This window comes from Trichomycterus rosablanca, chromosome 18 (genome assembly GCF_030014385.1).
Source record: "Trichomycterus rosablanca isolate fTriRos1 chromosome 18, fTriRos1.hap1, whole genome shotgun sequence".
Classification (NCBI taxonomy): domain Eukaryota; kingdom Metazoa; phylum Chordata; class Actinopteri; order Siluriformes; family Trichomycteridae; genus Trichomycterus; species Trichomycterus rosablanca.
The window spans coordinates 15,486,531-15,509,974 of NC_086005.1; the positions used below are offsets into that span (position 1 = coordinate 15,486,531).

At 40.1% G+C, this 23,444-nt stretch overlaps 1 protein-coding gene across 1 annotated transcript in view; it reads right to left on the minus strand.

Moving 5' to 3' along the window:
• LOC134332806 (protein FAM222A) overlaps positions 1–23,444 on the minus strand; it is a 65,665-nt gene that overhangs the window by 24,960 nt on the left and 17,261 nt on the right. The window contains exon 2 of the mRNA XM_063014618.1: positions 3,082–3,216. Within this exon, the coding sequence (XP_062870688.1) occupies positions 3,082–3,172 (91 nt within the window). The 5' untranslated portion in view covers positions 3,173–3,216. The remainder of the gene's footprint in view (positions 1–3,081; positions 3,217–23,444) is intronic.

Here is a 23,444-nt window from a genome sequence, read left to right on the forward strand (position 1 = left end):
ACTGTTATTTATGATGCTAACAGTCAGGGTCAAACACATACACTTGTCAAGGAGTATGTACAGTTTTTCGTGGTTTAATTCTGCAAATTTACTTTTTCTGTGACTTAGTGATTGAAACACACTTCATTTCTGGGACTGAAATAAGCACGTCTTAGCCAAAAGTATGTAAACAACCCTTCTTAATGATCGAGTTTAATTGCTGCAGCCACAGCTATCAGAGTTGGAGACTCAAGTCTGCGAGTCTGCATTTCTTAAAAAATTCGTGAAATCTGTTATTTTTGAAAAACAAGGTCTGTAAAATTAAGCTCAATTTACGGTGAATTTAGTAGGGCCGTGGTTAATGATAATCCACACCTTTTTATTCAAACTACTCCAAAATTCTACATAAAGCCTTTCAAAAGAAGTAGAGGCAGAGATGGGGACTCCAAGTCGCATGTAAGTTGCACACACAGCGACTTCAGACTCGTCTCGGACTCGTTTCAAATGACTTGCAAAAAATGACTTGTGGACAACAAAAGTCAGCAACATTAGTTACGTGTTACAATTATATGTATATATAATATGTATATATATATATAAATATATATATATATATATATATATATATATATACTGTCCGACATCATTCTGATCGTGTCATTTTCTGCTCTCTAATAACGCTCCAGCCGTCTTAACCTGCAACGCACGCAATGGCTAAATGTTCCAGCCAGCCTCCGGCGTAGTGATGAAGCGTCGCTCCCTACTCCCTACTCTGAATTCGAATCTCACTTAAAATGTTGAAATACGTAGTGCACTTTACAGTAACAGGTAATGTGAATGGAACGCTCCTACAGAATTGGCGCTAATGATTGAAAGAAACGCTTTCTGAACCAATCAGACCTTCTGATTTTAATTTTTAATAAGAAATGCTCTTATTTGCATGTATTTAGATTGCAGCGTCTAGGGGTGGGCGATATATTATCGTTCACGATAATACCGGTATAGTTGTAAACTCGAAATGATTTTTGCCATATCGCGATATTGTTAGCAAACATGCGTCACTCACTCTCAAGCGCATAACAGTGAAATAATGGCCAATGCAGAAAGTAGTACCGGAGTTAGCACTGAGGATGAACTAGTCCCTAAAAGGGGAGCTACATCACTAGTGTGGAAGGTTTTCGGATACAGAAGGTCAGACTCCAAACAAACGACTGTAACTTGCAAAACGTACAAAAATACGATGACGACAAACAGTGGCAACATCACATTTATTTCAGCACATAAAGCAAAAGCACCCGCATGAGTACGAGGAGTGTCGGTCACTGTGTGAGTCCGAGAATGATGTGAGAACAAAAACTGTCAGTGAACAAACAGAATACACAGGTTAACATCTGAGAACGTTTAAAACCCAAAAGCGCTAAGCTTTCCTTCACATATGAGCATGGAAACTGAATCACTGAGTCAATGAGTCAGAAACGACTCTCTTCAGACAACTCTGATTCAGATGTATGAACCAATCAGAACTGCGAATTTAGCTCTCTCTTCATTGTTTGTTGTATAATTGACAGACACGCTTTCATTATGCAATGATAGCAAATCATGATCAAATATTAAACGTTTTCGGGATTTTTTCATGCTCATTTATTTGAAGTAAAACGGACAGTATAAAGGTGATCGTGAGATTCTGCTGGTTTGTTTAATATAAATGTTGTCAATATTAATACAAACACAGCCTGTAATAATACAAAATATAAACACTGTAATGAGTCAGAATTGATCAGAACTACAATGTTTTGTGTTTTTAAGAGAACTTATAAACAATATACGGTAAAATACAGGCAGTGACCTGCCGTTGTACTTTAAGTTTACATTATATTGTATCGTATATCACCACTTCTCAAAAGCATATGGAGATATAAAGTTTTTTAGCCATAATGCACAGCCCTACTGGAAGTGATGCTTAATTTAATGTACATTTAGTAACTTTTTAAAAAAGTGTTCTTATATATCGCGAGTGAATATCGTTATCGCAAAAATATCCCAAAATATCGTGATATTATTTAAAGGCCATATCGCCCACCCCTAGCAGCGTCATACAGATGATTGTCAATGAAACGCTCGATAGACTTTTAACGAGTTCGTGTCTAACCTCACAACCAGGAAAAGTTTGGAGGTTTTTAATTATAAGCACATTTACAAAATAACGGATTATATTCCTAATGGGACACACGGTTATAAATTTAATAGCATCTGGAACAACATAAGCTAAGGTAAGCAGTGGTTATGGATTTTTTGCTGTGTTTTGGATTTTGGCCATAATTTGCAATGAAAACAAAACGTCAGTTTAAGCTTTTAACTGGTACCTAGGAAAGTAAAGGCACTAAGTAAAACGGCAAAATACAGTTGCTAATCTGTTGTTGTTTTTTATCTGAACTTACATATTATTTATAATATATGTTTTGTGTATATTATATTGACTCGTGACTTGACTCGGACTATTCTGTGACTTGTGAACATCTCTGAGTAGAGGCTGTTAGAGCTGCAAAGAAGTGGCAGGTCCATAATAATGCTCATGAATTTAAAATGGGATGTTCAACATGCTCATGGTACTTTTGACCTTATAGTGTACATTAAGGGAATTGAAATGGGTGGACTTCAGTTTCCTTGTGGGTGATTATGACTGGCTAATGCTGGTGACTTTTCTGCATGGACGAAATGACCATGGAGAAAAGTGTCAGGAGAGCAAAACCCAAATGGTCAAATTATTCTTGGAAGAAACCAAAAAAACCACATCTGCCATGAATTAAAATCTAATGGAAGATGTGTACATGTAGTAGCTGTTTTCATCCAAAGCAAATTAAAATCCAAATAATCAAGAACTAAAGGTTTTGCTCAAAGGTCTAACATTTACTGTCAGTGGGGAGTAAACCAGCGACCTTCCGATTACTAGTACATAAATTGTTTAGCTACCATGGGCTTACAGACTGCTGCAGTTATGAAGCTTTGTGCTGGTTGTCACTGGAACTAATCATACAACAATACCTCATGCCACATTTCGATAATTCCATCTCTAATGATCAAATGAAGCTTAAACTCTCTTACTTTTCTGGCTGACAGGAATGTCCAGGATTTTGGCAGCACATGCCGTGTGAGGGGTGGGTTGGTTCTGTCTTCTCGGCAGGCAGGCCAGCATGATGCAGCTTTTTGGCTCTACAGCTGGAAGAAGCCTTGAGGAATCTGCAGGATAAAAAAAACGGAGACTGAACGTCTGACTTGTGTCACATCGCATTAACGAGGCGTCCGTCTTATTAGAACGTATTGGAACTGTATCCAGACGATCTATACGCTTCTACGCATCAGATTAGTGTCAGTTCACTTACGCAGCACAGGGTGCATTTGCAATATTGATTCTGACGGGCTTTGTTATTATAGTGTGTATTCAATATAAGCATGATTATTTAAATATCTGGGGTCATCCTGGAATTCATCTAAGTATTAATCTGGAATTTAAATAATAAATTTTGTCCATTTCTTTTATCCAATAACAGGTCGTCATTAGTTAACATCCACCAACAAGCTTTTAGAGTCCCATTAAAATCTAAAACTGCTCAAGGTCATGAACTTAACACTAATGTGTTAACTATTGTGTAAATATAAACAGCAAGACTAGAACTAGTTCAGTGTTCATACTGTGTATTTCAGACAAATATATGTACCTGATTCTAAGTCCATTACAAGATGTAAACATGCTAACCAAAGAATATTGTTATAGTCGGTAACTTAAAGCTCTTATGACAACATTAGTGTTCTTAATATAAGATCAGCCCTCGGTATGCACATTTTGCCAATTCCTTTTAAAATCATAACAAAATGCCGCTCAGGTGGCGCAGCAGTAAAAACACACGCTGGAACCAGAGCTGAGATCTCGAATATATCGTATCGAATCTCAGCTCTGCCTGCCGGCTAGAACAACGATTGGCCTGTTGTTCAAATATGGGTGGGATTAAGCCGGATATGGTCTCTCTCTCATAACTAATGCAATTACGACCTCTGCTGGCTGATTGATGGCACCTGCACAGAGATGAGAAAAGAGTGCTCTCAGCTCTCCGTACACAGTGCTCGGCTGCACTGCACTTGTCAAAGTGTAGGTGATAAGATGCATACGGCATTCTGCCCACATGTTGGAGGGGGTGTGGGTTAGCTTCGTTCTCCTCAATAAAATTTAAATAACAAAAAATTTATTATTATAAATTAGAATAATAATCAATAATAATAAATTATATTTTATATATTATTATATGATATATTATTTTTATAATATTGTAGTAGGCCGTGACGGTTCCCTTCTACTTAACAATGTAATTTTATTTTCATATATTTAGATGTTACCAATGAAGCAAAAAAAAAAAAAAACCTAGACTGAACCATGCAATAAGACAGTAAAAACCCAGTGACCCCAATCTTTGCATATGTCAAACCTACAGTTTAAAACTTCTATCCATTAGGTACACACAAACAAAGGAGATGGTAATGACTCAGCAAGCGTTTGTCTTTCAGGGGGATTCAGAGGGCCTAAGGTGCATGCTGAGCTGATGACGGCTCCAATCAATCTCCCAGCAGGCCATAAATCTCACCTCCCTCTGTTCTTGGCTGCTAAGCTATATAAAGAGATACATCCATGGGCTACACTGACAGGGATAACAACACAATGCTACTATAGGATTAGCATCCCGACCAACTGGGACGGCCCGGCTTTATCTCTCTCTCTGAGGCTTTCCCATTGAAAGCATCTATCCTGATCTCACCTCCAATCCAATTGTCATCTTTTTCTTTTCCAGTAATCCTTTAATTTAGTTGTTTGACAGGTGGTCCAAATGACTGATTGAAATTTAACCCGAGGAGCCAAAACAAAGTAATTAAAAAGTACATCTAAAAGGATTTTGACCTTAAAAGAGAGGAGTTTGAACCTACTGCTGATTGATTAAATGCAAGGATAATTTGGGGGCACAGTAACATTTCAAAGTGCAGTAGTAGGATAAAAGCATTAACACTGGCCTGCTGGTACGGCATACGATCAAAGTTTTTTTTTTTAACCATTTCTGCTAAAACCATCTTTGAGAAATGAATTGGGTTGATTTTTGCGGTTACACTTTGTCCTTTTCGACCAAAATAACTCTGGATCTTGAACTGTTCAGGCTTCGGGTTTCTTAAAACATTGGCACTATTAATGTTTTGGGTACGCTGTGCGCTTGTGTTGCTGCCGCTCCATTTTCGGTTTCTCATAGCTGGATTTTCTTTTCTTTTCTTTTCTTTTTTTTTCTTTTTTTCACTCTTTTTCGGATATTTCTCAGTTTTTTTTGCTGTTTTTCATGTAGCTTGGTACTTAACGGCGATACCGCTGTGATACCGCTGCCGCTACTGTTTGTTTACGTGGGCATGCTGCTATTTCGTGCGGCTGAAGTAGCGGCTGAAGTAGCAGTTCTACCAGTTTTACCAGCTATAGCCCTTTTATTTTTCATCTCTGCTGCAACTGACATCATCTGATGACCACTGCTACCTGCTGAGTAGCCAGCTGCTGCGCTTCCTCTCAGTTAACCTCGCCGGTGACTGTGCTTGGCTGTCTGGCTGCGAGCCTTCTCCTAGGACGTCCTGCATAAGCCTCAACTGTGGTGAGTGGGTCATCTCTCGTTCACTCGTTTGTGTGCTGTCAGCTTTCCCTCAGTTATATCGCTAGCTGAGCGACTGTTTGATTGTATGTGGGTACTTGCCACTAGGTCGGCTAACGTAGTTTTTCCAGATTTTGCCATCAGCTACTTTCACCTGTGTAGTGTGACTGTGAGGTTGTGCTGCTGCTGCAGACTCTTTTTTGCTTGATTTCTGTTTTGAACTGTTATTTTGGCTACTGACCTTTCATATATGGTGCATTATGCCATCTGCTGGCTTTATGCTCTTCGCCATCTCCGTTTTTTCATTGTTTGGTCACTCCATTGCAATTCTTGGAATCCCAGACTGCATTACAGACTGCAATAACTACGCTGCTTCCTCCGATGGCTACTTCCATGTTTATTCTTCAACTGAACTTCTTCACCTACGATCCTGCTATCACCTTGATTCTGCAACTTATAGCTTCTGCCGTAGTATTGGAATTCTACGGCGCCCACGCTATATTCATCGCGGCCGTAGGAGGCATCACTCTCAACGTGCGACCCTGTTTCACAGCTATCAATCTTCTGTCTCGGCTATTCCAGTCATCTGGTCCACGGTTCGCCGGCCTAAGAAGAGCTCCAAGTGGTCATCGCAGCGTGCGGCTCCGAGGGTCCTTCGCGAGTTTCCTCGATCTGCCACATCCTCGTCACCGCATATACCCTCCCAGTCCACAACATCCCAAAATAGACTGTTTACCCTCGCACTTTTCAACTGTCGATCACTTTCGGACAAAGCTGCCTTAATCTGTGATCGCATTGCTCATTACCATGTTGATCTCCTGTTCCTCACCGAGACTTGGCAATTGCCAGACGAATACTTTCATCTGAACATTGCTACACCATCTGGTTTTAGACATTTCTCGTCACCAAGATTAACTGGTAGGGGGGGAGGTCTAGCTGTGTTTTTTCCTAACAGTGTCAATGTAAGGCTATGCGAGTCCCAGTTGGTCTCGTCTTTCGAGTACATGATCGTTAAGATCCTCGGTCGTATCACAACATATATAGTATTGGTATACCGTCCTCCCAAGAACTCTATCTCTGTATTTATGTCTGAGCTGGCTGAAGTTCTAAATTTCATCAGTGCAACCTCTACTTCCATAGTCCTGTTGGGTGACTTTAACATACATCTCGACGTTAACTCTTCCCCCGCTGCAGACTTTTTGTCACTGTTGAATTGTTTTGATCTCCAGCAGTATGTAACTTTTCCAACACATAAACAAGGCCACATTTTAGATCTCATATGTGCAACTGGCAATGTTGTCAGTAATGTGTCTGGACATATTACTGGTGTTTCTGACCATCTCTTCATTACTTTCTGTCTCTCTCTTCCTATTAACAAATCCTCTCCGAAGACATTAATTTCCTATCGAAATTATTCTGCTATCAGTCCTCAATCCCTCATGGCTACTCTGGAACACTCAAACTTTACCAGTATTACTTCTGTATGCTTACTGGTGGAGGCTGTCTCACTTTACCATCAATCGATCGCATCTGCCATTGAGGTCCTAGCTCCGGTGAAAACCAGGTATGTTCCACGGTCCCACTCCTCTCCCTGGTTCTCCCCGGAACTACGTGTATTAAAAACTACTGGTAGACGGTTAGAGCGTCTATACAGGAAAACCAGGTCATCCGTGCATTCCATTGCTTTTTCTGCTCACCTAGACAAATATAAAGCGGCACTTAATGCTGCTCGAACTACTTACCTTACTGATAAATTTAAGATAGCAGGACAAGACCCCTCTCACTTATTTTCTACTGTCAAGAGGCTACTGCATCCCCCATCTGACTCTTCTCCCGCTTCACGGGAGCTTTGTAATTCTTTTTTGACATTTTTTGAGGATAAGGTCTCTACTATTTATAAGACTTTATCAAATTCTACAAATCAAACTCCGTTTACTGTTCCTTCACTCTCTTCTCCTAGTTCTCTGTCATCTTTCACTGCTGTCGATTCTTCTGCTATTTTAAAGATCTTGGCCGCTTCAAAGCCCACTACCTCATTTCTTGACCCCGCTCCTACTTATCTTCTGAAATCCTGTGACTCGCTCTTAGCTGCTCCTATCTGTCATCTTGTCAATCTCTCACTCTCTTCTGGTTCTGTCCCTTCTGATCTTAAAACTGCCGCTGTCACTCCCATCCTAAAGAAACCGGGTCTGGACAGATCTGTGTTAAACAACTTCAGACCAATCTCGAATCCTCCATTCCTTTCTAAGGTTCTCGAAAAAGTCGTAGCTTCTCAGCTTCTTGACTTTATGAGCACAAATAATCTGTTTGAAACTTTCCAGTCAGGTTTTCGTTCCCAACACAGTTCTGAGACTGCTCTACTCTATGTGCTGAACGATCTAATACGTTCCTCGGACTCTGGTTTTGTCTCGTCTCTTCTTCTTCTAGATCTCTCTGCTGCCTTCGATACGGTTAACCACAACATCCTTCTGTCTCGTCTGTCTGATATTGGGATTTCTGGCATTGTACTCTCCTGGTTCAAATCCTATCTATCTGACAGGCATTTTTTCATTCGCTTGGGTAATCATGTTTCCGACACTGCTTTGGTGAAACAAGGGGTACCGCAAGGCTCTGTACTGGGGCCTCTTCTTTTCATTATTTATATCATTCCACTTGGTTCCATCATACGCAGACATGGTCTTAACTTTCACTGCTACGCAGACGATACCCAACTCTACCTTGCCTTCAAACCATCCATCTCTTTTCCTCCCGCCTCGCTCACCTTATGTATCCAGGAACTTCAATCCTGGCTGCATTCAAATTTCTTGCTGCTTAATCCCCTTAAGACTGAGCTTCTTTACGTGGGCACTAAAACTTCACTTTCCTCTTTCACAAACTCTCCCCTCCTCATTGGGAATGTTTCCATCACACCTTCCAGCTGTGTACGCAATCTTGGTGTTCTGTTTGACCCTCTGCTTTCATTCGGTCCTCATGTGAAATCACTATCCAAATCAGCCTTCCTTCAGCTTCGCAATATTACTCGTCTCCGTCCATATCTTTCATTTGAGGTGGCGGAAACACTGATACACGTTTTTGTCACCAGCCGTTTGGACTACTGCAATTCTTTATTGCACGGACTTCCCGCCAAAACCCTCCGTCCCCTGCAAACCATACAAAATGCAGCTGCTCGGGTCCTGACATTTACCCGAAAGTTTGACCACATCACCCCTGTTTTGGAAGAACTACATTGGCTGCCAATTTCCATGCGCATTAAATATAAAATTCTGGTCATGACTTTTAAAGCACTTCATGGTCTCGCTCCCGCCTATCTTACTAAACTCCTCACACGCCACACACCATCACGCAGACTAAGGTCATCAGACAAAAATCAGCTCTCTGTTCCTAGATTTAGGATGTCCACTATGGGTGGCAGGTCCTTCAGCGTTGCCGCCCCAACACTCTGGAACTCTCTGCCCTCGACTCTTCGCTCTATTTCTTCTCTTTCTGCTTTCAAGGTGTCTCTAAAAACTCATCTCTTCTCACAACATTTTCATTCTACTTCTTGAACTTATATCTCTAACCTATCCTTACACACTGTTGAATTGTTTTTGTTTTGTTTTTGTTTTGTCTTGTTTTGCGTGTTGTCGTTTGTTTTCACTTTTTATACTGTACAGCGACCTTGAGCTTGGTGAAAGGCGCTATATAAGTTGAACTTATTATTATTATTATTATTATTAAGAAAAACACTATTGGCACTATTAAAAAAAGCATTTGCAGCAGTTTTTCTTGGAACCAAGGATGTGCCAACAACAGAAGGCATTGCACAATGCACAAATTAAGTAAACAATAGTATAGAGTAGTAAGGTAGTAATCTGTAGTTACAGATGTTTGTTAATATCCAAAAAGCAAGCAAGGCTCAACTATTAGCAATAAGATTTTTTATCTCCTCTACAACTTGACACATTCATGGATATTGTTTAATCTGTGCTGAACAACCTATGATATATAGAAGAACACCCACCTGGAAAGAGTTAAGCATCATGATATGCAGGTGATTTTCATTCAAAGAAGATTGACAAATTAATCATGTGCTCCTCCATGCCCCTTCTGCCAGCCAAAAATGGCAACACAGGGCCGCTCAGGTGGCGCAAAGGTAAAAACACACGCTAGGGCACCAGAGCTGGGAATTCGAATACATCGTATCGAATCTCAGCTCTGCCATCAGCTGGGCTGATCGGTCACATGAACATCGATTGGCCTGTTGTTCATATAGGGGTGGGGTATCAAGCCGGATAGGGACTCCTCGTAACTGATGCACTACAACCTCTGCTGGCTGATTACTGGCGCCTGCACAGAGGCGGGGAAAGAGTGCGGATCAGGGTGTGTCTCTTTGTACACAAAAGGTGATTTGCATTTATGCACTTGCCTAGTGTAAGTGACAAAATGCATACGGCTGCCGCCCACGTGTCAAAGGTGGCGTGGGTTAGCTTCGTTCTCCTCAAGTGGAGAGAAAGTGTGACGCAATTGGGCAATTGGACGCGCTAAAAAGTCGGAAGAAAAAGGGGAGAAAATGCATAAAAGAAAAAACATACAGAGAAGTGCAGCAAATTATTGGCTGCTCAGCTAAAATGATCTCAAATGCCTTGAAGTGACAACCAAAACCTGAAAGACGCGGAAGGAAGCGTGGAACTACTGTTCGAAAGGATCAAAGAATAGCCAAAATGGCAAATACTCAGCCAATGATCACCTCCAGAAAGATCAAGGAACATCTGAAGTTCCCAGTGAGTACAGAAGATGATTAAGTGAAGCCAATTTACCAGCAAGAACTCCTGCAAAGTCCCGTTATTAAGAAAAAGACGTGTCCTGAATGGGTTCAAATTTGCCAAGGAACACATTGACTGGTCCAAAGTGAAATGGCTCAACATTTTGTGCACTGGTGAAAGCAAAATTGTTCTTTTTGGGTCTAGTGGCCGTATGTCAGACGACCCTCGAGCACTGAATTCAAGCCAAAGTACACTGTGAAGACAGTAAAGCATGGTGGTACAAAATGATGATATGGGGATGTTTTTCATACCATGGTGTTATGTCTATTTATCTCATACGAGGGATCATGGATCAGTTTAAATATATCAGAATACTTGAGGAGATCATGTTGCCCTATGTCGAAAAAGAAATGTCCTTAAAATGGGTGTTTCAACATGACAATGACCCAAAACATCTTGGTTAAAGACAAACAAGATTGAGGTAATAGAGTGGCCAGCCCAATCCCCTGACTTCAGTCCCAGAGAGAACTTGTGTTCTGATATCTGAAATGCGTTCTTTTGAGGCAAAACCCAAAATTGCAGAAGAAATGTGGAATGTCGTCTAATCATCCTGGACTGGAATACCTGTTCAGAGGAGCCAGAAGTTGGTCGACTCCATACAACACAGATCTCAGAAACAATTGTTATGCCACTAAATATTAGTTCAGTAATTTAATTTAAAGTGAAACCTCAAACATTTTTTTCAGTTTATACTTACATTTTTGGAATTTTTAAATAAAAATGCTGGCACTGCTATTTGTTTGAACAGCCTAATATTCATTTTTCGTAACTTTCTGTAAAGGATTGACACAAACTGGCTAAATTTTGTTAATGTTTTGATTTAGAATTAAAAGTGTAGTATTTTCAGTGCATTTGCATTTATGGAAATAAAAGTTATTATATTGATTTTGTGCTTTATTCGCTTTTTTAAAATCACTGCTATTTTTTTTAACACTATATATATACAGTATATACACAGTGTATCACAAAAGTGAGTACACCCCTCACATTTCTGCAGATATTTAAGTATATCTTTTCATGGGACAACACTGACAAAATGACACTTTGACACAATGAAAAGTAGTCTGTGTGCAGCTTATATAACAGTGTAAATTTATTCTTCCCTCAAAATAACTCAATATACAGCCATTAATGTCTAAACCACCGGCAACAAAAGTGAGTACACCCCTAAGAGACTACACCCCTAAATGTCCAAATTGAGCACTGCGTGTAATTTTCCCTCCAAAATGTCATGTGATTTGTTAGTGTTACTAGGTCTCAGGTGTGCATAGGGAGCAGGTGTGTTCAATTTAGTAGTACAGCTCTCACACTCTCTCATACTGGTCACTGAAAGTTCCAACATGGCACCTCATGGCAAAGAACTCTCTGAGGATCTTAAAAGACGAATTGTTGCGCTACAAGAAGATTGCCAACACCCTGAAACTGAGCTGCAGCACAGTGGCCAAGATCATCCAGCGTTTTAAAAGAGCAGGGTCCACTCAGAACAGACCTCGCGTTGGTCGTCCAAAGAAGCTGAGTGCACGTGCTCAGCATCACATCCAACTGCTGTCTTTGAAAGATAGGCGCAGGAGTGCTGTCAGCATTGCTGCAGAGATTGAAAAGGTGGGGGGTCAGCCTGTCAGTGCTCAGACCATACGCCGCACACTACATCAAATTGGTCTGCATGGCTGTCACCCCAGAAGGAAGCCTCTTCTGAAGTCTCTACACAAGAAAGCCCGCAAACAGTTTGCTGAAGACATGTCAACAAAGGACATGGATTTCTGGAACCATGTCCTATGGTCTGATGAGACCAAGATTAATTTGTTTGGTTCAGATGGTCTCAAGCATGTGTGGCGGCAATCAGGTGAGGAGTACAAAGATAAGTGTGTCATGCCTACAGTCAAGCATGGTGGTGGGAATGCCATGGTCTGGGGCTGCATGAGTGCAGCAGGTGTTGGGGAGTTACATTTCATTGAGGGACACATGAACTCCAATATGTACTGTGAAATACTGAAGCAGAGCATGATCCCCTCCCTCCGGAAACTGGGTCGCAGGGCAGTGTTCCAGCATGATAATGACCCCAAACACATCTCTAAGACGACCACTGCTTTATTGAAGAGGCTGAGGGTAAAGGTGATGGACTGGCCAAGCATGTCTCCAGACCTAAACCCAATAGAACATCTTTGGGGCATCCTCAAGCGGAAGGTGGAGGAGCGCAAAGTCTCGAATATCCGCCAGCTCCGTGATGTCGTCATGGAGGAGTGGAAAAGCATTCCAGTGGCAACCTGTGAAGCTCTGGTAAACTCCATGCCCAGGAGAGTTAAGGCAGTTCTGGGAAATAATGGTGGCCACACAAAATATTGACACTTCAGGAACTTTCACTAAGGGGTGTACTCACTTTTGTTGCCGGTGGTTTAGACATTAATGGCTGTATATTGAGTTATTTTGAGGGAAGAATACATTTACACTGTTATATAAGCTGCACACAGACTACTTTTCATTGTGTCAAAGTGTCATTTTGTCAGTGTTGTCCCATGAAAAGATATACTTAAATATCTGCAGAAATGTGAGCGGTGTACTCACTTTTGTGATACACTGTATATATATATATATACAGTGTATCACAAAAGTGAGTACACCCCTCACATTTCTGCAAATATTTCATTATATATTTTCATGGGACAACACTATAGACATGAAACTTGGATATAACTTAGAGTAGTCAGTGTACAGCTTGTATAGCAGTGTAGATTTACTGTCTTCTGAAAATAACTCAACACACAGCCATTAATGTCTAAATAGCTGGCAACATAAGTGAGTACACCCCACAGTGAACATGTCCAAATTGTGCCCAAATGTGTCGTTGTCCCTCCCTGGTGTCATGTGTCAAGGTCCCAGGTGTAAATGGGGAGCAGGGCTGTTAAATTTGGTGTTTTGGGTACAATTCTCTCATACTGGCCACTGGATATTCAACATGGCACCTCATGGCAAAGAACTCTCTGAGGATGTGAGAAATAGAATTGTTGCTCTCCACAAAGATGGCCTGGGCTATAAGAAGATTGCTAACACCCTGAAACTGAGCTACAGCATGGTGGCCAAGGTCATACAGCGGTTTTCCAGGACAGGTTCCACTCGGAACAGGCTTCGCCAGGATCGACCAAAGAAGTTGAGTCCACGTGTTCGGCGTCATATCCAGAGGTTGGCTTTAAAAAATAGACACATGAGTGCTGCCAGCATTGCTGCAGAGGTTGAAGACGCGGGAGGTCAGCCTGTCAGTGCTCAGACCATACGCCGCACACTGCATCAACTCGGTCTGCATGGTCGTCATCCCAGAAGGAAGCTGACGCACAAGAAAGCCCGCAAACAGTTTGCTGAAGACAAGCAGTCCAAGAACATGGATTACTGGAATGCCCTGTGGTCTGACGAGACCAAGATAAACTTGTTTGGCTCAGATGGTGTCCAGCATGTGTGGCGGCGCCCTGGTGAGAAGTACCGAGACAACTGTATCTTGCCTACAGTCAAGCATGGGGGTGGTAGCATCATGGTCTTGGGCTGCATGAGTGTTGCTGGCACTGGGGAGCTGCAGTTCATTGAGGGAAACATGAATTCCAACATGTACTGTGACATTCTGAAACAGAGCATGATCCCCTCCCTTTGAAAACTGGGCCTCATGGCAGTTTTCCAACAGGATAACGACCCCAAACACAACCTCCAAGATGACAACTGCCTTGCTGAGGAAGCTGAAGGTAAAGGTGATGGACTAAACCCAATTGAGCACCTGTGGCGCATCCTCAAGTGGAAGGTGGAGGAGTTCAAGGTGTCTAACATCCACCAGCTCCGTGATGTCATCATGGAGGAGTGGAAGAGGATTCCAGTAGCAACCTGTGCAGCTCTGGTGAATTCCATGCCCAGGAGGGTTAAGGCAGTGCTGGATAATAATGGTGGTCACACAAAATATTGACACTTTGGGCACAATTTGGACATGTTCACTGTGGGGTGTACTCACTTATGTTGCCAGCCATTTAGACATTAATGGCTGTGTGTTGAGTTATTTTCAGAAGACAGTAAATCTACACTGCTATACAAGTTGTACACTGACTACTCTAAGTTATATCCAAGTTTCATGTCTATAGTGTTGTCCCATGAAAAGATATAATAAAATATTTGCAGAAATGTGAGGGGTGTACTCACTTTTGTGATACACTGTATATATATATATATATATATATATAAATAAAGCAACACAGAAGGACATAACTATTAACGTGGGTCAGCTACCGAATTCATTCAGCAGCTGCTAGGTTACAGGCAATGGCAAATCATTTCTTTACCAAGAAACCAAATAAAAAAGAACAACAAAATGACTTGGCTAGGTCAAAGACTTCTGGACGTCTAGTTGCTGATAATAACAACAAAATAAGAGAATTTAAAGTGGTGAAAACCAAATCACAGTCAGAACCTGAAATGTATGAATCATAGCATGTCTAGCAACACATAATTAAAAGAGCAAATCTAATTGAAAAATCTAATGATACAGTGGAGGCTGCAGCAAGAAGAGAGGCCAAAATCAGACAGGATTAAGATATTTAAAAGAAGCTGAACCATGAATTATAAAAAGATCTAAGAAAGAACAAGGATCAGTACTACAACATCTGTAAAGACATAGATGTTTTCCAGAAGATGTGTGAGATCTAGGGATCTAACAATGCACCACAAGACAGTTAAAAATTGCCACGATTCGAATCGGTTATTCATTTAAGATGAATCGATATTCACTTTAAACAGCAGATGGCACTGGCGCTATTCACCTCGTCTGGTTGACGGCACTTCGCAAAGTTGCCAGGTAGGGGGATTTTCCAGCCAGATTTATGTATGTGAGTATACTTTCTTTATTTGTATTATTCATTTATTTAAATAATGTGGGATTTGTTTTAAAATTTCATTTCAGTTTTTTTTACACAATTAGCATTATTTGGGATAGTTTGTACCCACCTCAGAAATAAAAGGGCATTCATTATTTAGATAAATAAAAGATAAGCACAAATAGAGTTTTTTTTTTTTTTTAAAGAGAAATAATAAAAGGAAACTTTGTCATAATTTGTCTTTAATTTCATTTTGTTAAAAAAAAATCGGGAAAAAATCGTATCGTGAACCCAGTATCGTGAATCTTATCGCATCGTGGGTAGAGTGTATCGTTACATCCATAGTGAGATGATATCTAAGGAGTTGGTATGCTAAGGGATGTCCATGGACAGGTCAAAACTGACCAAGTAACAATCAAACAACAATGAAAGGAATACACAGAAGATCTCTACAAACTAGACATCAGTTACCAAGACACTTTTATTGATATCAACTACAATGGGAGAAACTTCAATGCTTGAAGTCAGACAGGCTGTGAGATCAATACCAAAAAAGCAGGAAACTGGAATCAATAGCATTGCAATGGAAATATTTTAAGATTCTATAGAAGATTTGATTCTTGATGGCTAAATTATCAAGCAGGAAGTCAACATATGCTTCATTATGTAAAGTGTGTTGACCACACGGAATTATGGAATGTGTAATATTGATATCTGAATCTCACATATTGGCCAATACAAAGAACCAAAACAATACTGAGTCTAGATTACATAACTTGACATTAACATTGGTTGATATGTACAATAATGGTATTACCATGAACAAATCTCATTTCTGAAAAAATTGGGAAACTATAAGACATAATAAACTGAAAAATCATTGATTTGTTAATTCTCTTAACTTTGTATTTAACTGACAAAAGTATAAAGATTTCCAATGTTTTCACTGATCAACTTTATTGTATTTTGTAAATATAAACACATTTAAAATATGATGTCTGCTCAGTAAGAGTAAAAAGTTTTAAGTTACAAGACACCAATAAGGAGGGAAATTGGTAACCGGAGAGGGAATCATGATTTGGTTAAAAAGGAGGATCCACCAAAGGATGACATTACAAGCCATGATGGGTGGTGGCTCACCACTTTGGCAATTCTCTCTTGCAGTTTGGCACAATGACATCAAAAGATACATTTCTCAATGTATGAGTGCAAAAAACGTGGTCTTTTACCATCTAATGTTCATAATATTGTGGAAAGATTCAGGGAATCTGGAGAGATCTCAGTCCATGTAAGACAAAGGCCAAATTACTGCTGAATGTGTGTGCTACTGTGATAACAAATGCCACATGGGCTCAGGAGTACTTCAGAAAACAACTGTCACTTAACACAGTCCGCCACTGCATCAAGAAATGCAACTTAAAACTCTATTACACAAAGAACATTCTACAAAGATTTGCATACAGTATTGGTGCAACAATAACACAACATAGCTATAAAAGACTTTTATCTGCCAAATAATAATGTTTTAATAATTGTGTTATAACCCTCTGACATTTACCTTTGCCCTTATCACTTTTTAATCAATTACTTTTTATATTAACAAATTAATATCCCATCCTCATGACTGATCCCATGGCAGTATCTGGCCTACTTCTCCGTCTTTAGGCTAATGACTGTTGACTTTTCATATCCCTCATTTTATTTTATTCCCTCCCCTCTTTATTCCACATGAAAATCCCGCTCTGATTTATTTCCCGGCCAACTTATTACTCTCATTTTCCCTGCTGGTTCTGCACAGCAGCCGCCCAAGCCAACTGAAGAGGGGAGAGCTTGAAAGCCATCTGTGTACACTTGATTGCCTACACCTTGGAAGGATAAAAGAACCAGACTGCCTTTCATTCTTGTCAGAAGCCTGGAGAAATCACATACCCCTCTATCATCACCCACCAACCACCACCACCACCAAATACACTTAACGCAGAGAGTCTCTTTTTAAACCACACAGCCAGCTGGTCTGTGATCAGAGAGCTAAACAGCTAAAAGCCTGTCTGCCATCTATTTTGTGAGAGAGACAATTTCACAACAAGACTTCCATTACTGCATATTTGTCAAAGGAAGGTACAGGGGAGGGGGCGAGTAAGAAAAGAAAGACAAATATGGGATCTCCTGGGAAATGCCTGCAAAGCTTTATCAACAGGAAATAAGAGACATTTCAGAAACTGTCATCCATTGCTCTCGCAAGTGGCCCAGGGATAAAAATGCATTAGCGCTTGTTTTGAGGATTTGTTGGAAGGCACTGCAAAATGCTTTGTTTATGGCAACATAAAATATCTATTCATACGGATTCAAAGTAAGAGATGCAAAAAACGAGGCTAAACAAAGACTGCCGACCCCTCCAGCGCATCCGGTAATATCAGTACAGCTATACAGGCGTATTCAGTGTTCCGATTGCTGCTGCTATTAAGCAAAGTTCTTATCTCAAAGCCTTGAGAAATCACAAAAGCCTGAAGGAAAAGTGCTCCCTATCGACAACCTAATGTCTCTTTGAATGACAGCCAGTCTGTCTCCTTGATTCCATTATGCCAAATGGCCTCGAAAGCTTCTTTCTCCAGAGGATGCCGTTCCGCTCATGTGCTTTATCTTGCACCCAATGCTAACATACTTAGCTAATAAATGTCTATTTAATTATCAGACATACTTTTCCGCTCTAGATTAAATGTCTGTAGTTTCACCATCTAGTCATATTTGCTATACTTGCTATTTTAGTCATTATGCTCAACTACTAGAATGTCAAAGAAATACAGAAACTAAGGTTGAAAAGAGAATCAGTTCTTGTTTTTGGGGGTATCAAGTAGAACAGAGGTAAAACAAAAGTACACAAATGAATAATACACAAAACAACTAGTTAATAAACATAAAAATTCTAGTTTTTTAAAATAAAATGATTAATTGCCCACTGTTATGCTAAAAAACACAGTAGATTATTTCTGTTTATGCTATACAGCGGTCCTAAATCTCTCCTAGTAGTGTATAAAAATCAACACCAATGAAGATCAACAAACTAAAAACAATGCTTATACTATAAAGCTACTGTTTTTTACCATTCCCAAAAAAAAACCCCACCGTATGTTCATGTTCTGGGACCCCATTGACACAGGTTATGATATTATGATATTATTCATTCTTTCAGCAATTAACATTTGAATTGGAATCTTTCATAGTCGCTGTCTGTTGACTTTGTACTTTTGTGGTGGGCAAATTAAATATGTGTCCATTCTTAAAGACCCAATACAGGCTATATGCAGTTTAACATAGATCTACAGTATATGACATCACAAGAGATGTCCCATATACCAATAGTATGTTGATTTTCACGTTTCTTTGTGTGTGATTCTTTTTTACTTTTACTGATTAAATGCAACAGGACCCCCCCATAGGCTAACGGGCTCAGCCCCCTGGTTGAGTACCACTGCCCTAAAACACTTCGAATGACTGCCAAAGTGCTGTTTATTTACCTGTGAACTTTTTAAATTGTACCTACCAGTATGGAGCTGCATCTGTCTTGCAGCTATAATTGTGTGTTTGTCGTTGGTATTCATTCATTCAAAAGAGCATTTGTAAGGTCAGGCACTGATGTAAGCCTCAAAATCATTGTTTCAATTTATCCCGAACAGATACAGTGGGGTTGAGGTCAGGGCCGTTGAAGTTTCTTTAGAGCTAACTAGTTAAACCAAGTTGAATGCATATAAATTATTTTATATAATTAATTTTGTACAGCTGTCAGCAATGGATGTAGTTAATTTACTTAAGGTCAATCCTTCAGAGGGGTGTCCATATACTTTTGGTCAAATAGTGTGGTGTACATATAAAGAATTGTGGCATTTGCTTTCACTGTGGTATCAGATTTGTACTGTTGACTTCCTAGATGTTGGCATCATGACAGCTCTACCCACCACTGAAGCACCAACGTCAGCCCTCACACAGCAACTAAGCATGACAAACTTTGACCAGAAAGGACGGTGGATCCAAAGCCTCTATTCCACATCAGCCGTTCTGATAACTGCACTTATCAAGCCCAGCACTGCCTACAAAGGTCCTGCCAGCCAGATAAGGGTCCTGCATGCTACTGCCGATCTTTTGTCTCCCACGGATTTGTGATAAGATCGCATCGGCAGACAAATTGTCCCCTCCGTTCTGGTATTTTAGCCTGCTCGTTTTATCTCTCCTTTAAGCCTGGAGGTGAACTAGACAGAAGCTTGTTTAATTCTTCGTGCTCCAGTGTGTAGTGTGGAGGAGTGCATACGCAGATAAGGTCAAGTTGCAAAAGGAAAATTTCAAGCTTGGTAAAGAGGGTGTAGGTTTATTTCCTTATACGGTTGGAGGACAGAATGTCGGGATCCTTTTAAATCAAATCTTATCTGTGTAGAATCAGTTTGAGAGCTAGAGGGTAAAACCAATGGATTAGACACGGTAAGCTAATTGCAAGGCTGGTGGATACAAAGTCGCAGAATATATTGGAGCAGTGAAGTGGGCTTTGTTGCAGAATCTAGTGTCAGTCTGAGCACATATAGTGTAGTGAGAGACATGCATGGGGTAGATTTGTGCCCCAATGAAGGTCTAAGACAATAAACCACAGAAACTGAGCATCATTCTACAATGTTTTCCACTGATTTTTAATTCTAGCTGCCTGAGCAGGACCTATTTGGACTCTGCTTGTCTGCTTTAAACCTGCACACCAGCCCTTCTGAAATTAACAAGTCCTAAAAAGTCAGAACTCTTGAAAGTAGTTATAAGTGCTGTTTAATCCTGTTTCTAATATTTAGACTGTTTTACCATGACCTTTTAATAGTAGTTAAAGTCCCCACCTCTGGAATCCTGGGGTGATTTTGACCTCACACTCTCTATTGACTACTGTAATGTCCTTCTATCTGGACTTCCTCTTAAAGCCTTCAGTAGTTTTTAATATGTACAAAATACAGCTACTCTAAGAAGACTGACCACATCACTCCTATACAGAGTCTTTACTGATAACCTATTACGTTTCATGTTCTCCTTATTACATATAAAGCTACACTGATCAGCCATAACATTAAAACCACCTCCTTGTTTCTACACTCATTGTCCATTTTATCAGCTCCACTTACCATATAGATGCACTTTGTAGTTCTACAATTACTGATAGTCTATCTGTTTGTCTGCATGCTTTGTTAGCCCCGAATGCTGTTTTTCGATGGTCAGGACTCTCCCAGGACCACTACAGAGCAGGTATTATTTGGGTGGTGGGTCATTCTCAGCACTGAAGTGACACTGACATGGTGGTGGTGTGTTAGTGTGTGTTGTGCTGGTATGAGTGGATAAGACACAGCAGCACTGATGGAGTTTTAAGCACCTCACTGTCACTGCTGGACTGAGAATAGTCCACCAACCAAAAACATCCAGCCAACAGCGCCCTGTGGGCAGCGTACTGTGACCACTGATGAAGGTCTAGAAGATGATCAACTCAAACAGCAGCAATAGATGAGCGATCGTCTCTGACTTTACATCTACAAGGTGAACCAACTAGGTAGGAGTGTCTAATAGAGTGAGTGGACACAGTATTTAAAAACTTCAGCAGTGCTGCTGTGTCTGATCCACTCATACCAGTACAACACACACTAACACACCACCACCATGTCAGTGTCACTGCAGTGCTGAGAATCATCCAGCACAGAAACAGATAGACTACAGTCAGTAATTGTAGAACTACAAAGTGCTTCTATATGGTAAGTGGAGCTGATAAAATGGACAGTGAGTGTAGAAGCATGGTGGTTTTAATGTTATGGCTGATCAGTGAAAGTGGTTGATCATTTAGTGCAGTGGTAGCTCTTAAATTGTCCATGATGCCCTCTCTCTTACTTCATTTAAACCTCTGTTGAAGACTTATTTGTTTTCGCCATGTTTCCATTGTTCAGTCTGTAATTGAATGCTATACTGTACCTGTTTCTTTTCTTGTGTACTTCTGTTCAGTGTGGTCATGTACTTTGATTGTAAAGTGTCCTTGAGCATGGGAAAGGCACTATATAAATAAAAGTGATCACGATAATAAAGTCGTATAGAATGTATTTGTATAATGAATCCTGTATAAACATCTTTTTTTAACTCTGTCTGCAAAAATCAGCACTCTATGAACATAAAAAAGCTCATTTTTGGTAGTGAAGTCTGTTAAATATCACGTTTAGTTTACTAGAAGCAAAACAAAAGCAACACAGACAGGGTGACGATACAAGATGACAATTAGCCAATACACCTCAAAAAGTGGAAAACAACAGACAAAAATGAACCTTTGTACAAAGCAGTCCATATGCTTTTGCTACTAATACTGGTGAATTAATAATGAGTTGCTAATGACAACTGGAGGGATAGTCCCCCTGTAGGTTTAGTCTTTTTCACTTTGCTAAATGAACCGTATACCTGCATATGTGAATCTTAATGAAGCATCTTCTATGACGAGTGGGTGGAAGGGTCACTGGTTGAAAACTGCTGATCTAGAAAACCCCAAAATAATCATGTTTTCAACTGCACTGTTGGTCGTAAGTCTTTGTCAGTTAAAGCAGATATCAGGGGCATCAACAGGGGCATATCAGGGGCATTCATCACTGCCAACCAAAGAAGTATTGATGTTTAACATAAAGTATTCTTTTAAACAATTTAAACATCTGTATGGCCACCTTTATTTCTTGTTGTTGGTTATGATCAAATAGATAGATTACTTTGTCCGGGGTCAAGCAAGCTTTTATTGCCATGTCATTAAGGCTGCAGTCCAATTATTTACATTTACATTTTCTACATTTAGCAGATGCTTTTATCCAAAGTGACTTACAGTACTGTGAAAGTATACTTAAGCAATTGTGCGTTAAGGGCCTTGCTCAAGGGCCAAACAGTGGCAGCCTGCCAATGATGAGACTTGAACCAGCGATCTTTCAATTACTAGTCCAGTACCTTAACTGCAAGGCTTCAACTGCCCTGATCTGCATAACTCCATAATCTGCACTGTACCTTAAGGCTTGTCTGTAGTTTGTCGCTGATCACAAAGACAACAAAAAGCAGAAATGGGGGCTTTAAGTAACTGTGGACAGGAACATTGGTGTTCCGGCATTTTGTTTTATATTACTTATTTATGACAAACCTTCTTGGATTATGTCTATAATAGTTACTTTCAGAATTTACTGACAATTTGGGTGTATGACTACATGTACTGTATATTCTTCAAAAAACCCACAATAACATATTAAAGAACTCAAATTGTTGACTGCGATACCAAAATATTACCGGACATTCCATTCCATAACCATGGGCATTAATTAGGACTTAACACTTCTGAAAATACCTATTAGAGATTGATGATTACCTGGTTAACTGCTAACTGACAAAGACATCATTTAAATGCATTTACAACAGCTGATGGTTGATTCCAACTGAGAGTGAGGCTAGTCTGTACAGAGTGAGTGCTGATTTGAAATACACCCATAACCCCCCTCAGTCTGCAGTGTAGAAGAAGATATAAGAAGATATACTTTATTTGTCATATATACAGTACATATTCAGGTGTACAGTACAATGAAATTCTTTTTTCGCATTTCCCAGCTTGTTTGGAAGCTGGGGTCAGAGCGCAAGGTAAGCCATTGTACGGCGCCACTGGAGCAGATAGGGTTAAGGGCCTTGCTCAAGGACCCAAAAGTGGCTGCTTAGCAGAGCCTAGATTTGAACCGCCAATCTTCCGGTTGATAGCCCAAAGCTCTACCCACTACAGATGCATTCAGAGATTCTATTCAGAACTGGGAACTTTTATGCATTAATATAATTTTAATTAGGAACAGCTAATGAGAAAACTGTCACTATTAAAATCACAAATGAAAGTATGATGTGGATAGTTTGCATCCTGATCCAGTATAAAGGGAGAACACTGCTTATTATCTTATAATAATAACACTAATGTTGTCACGAAGAACTTTGACACTATTTGGACAAAAATATTGAGACACCCCTTCTAATTACTGAATTCATGTGTTTAGCCACAACACTTGCTAACAAGTGTAATAAATCAGTTATATAACGGAATTTATGTAACCGTTTCAACATTATGCCACTGTGCACAAAGCAACATCTATAAAGGCATT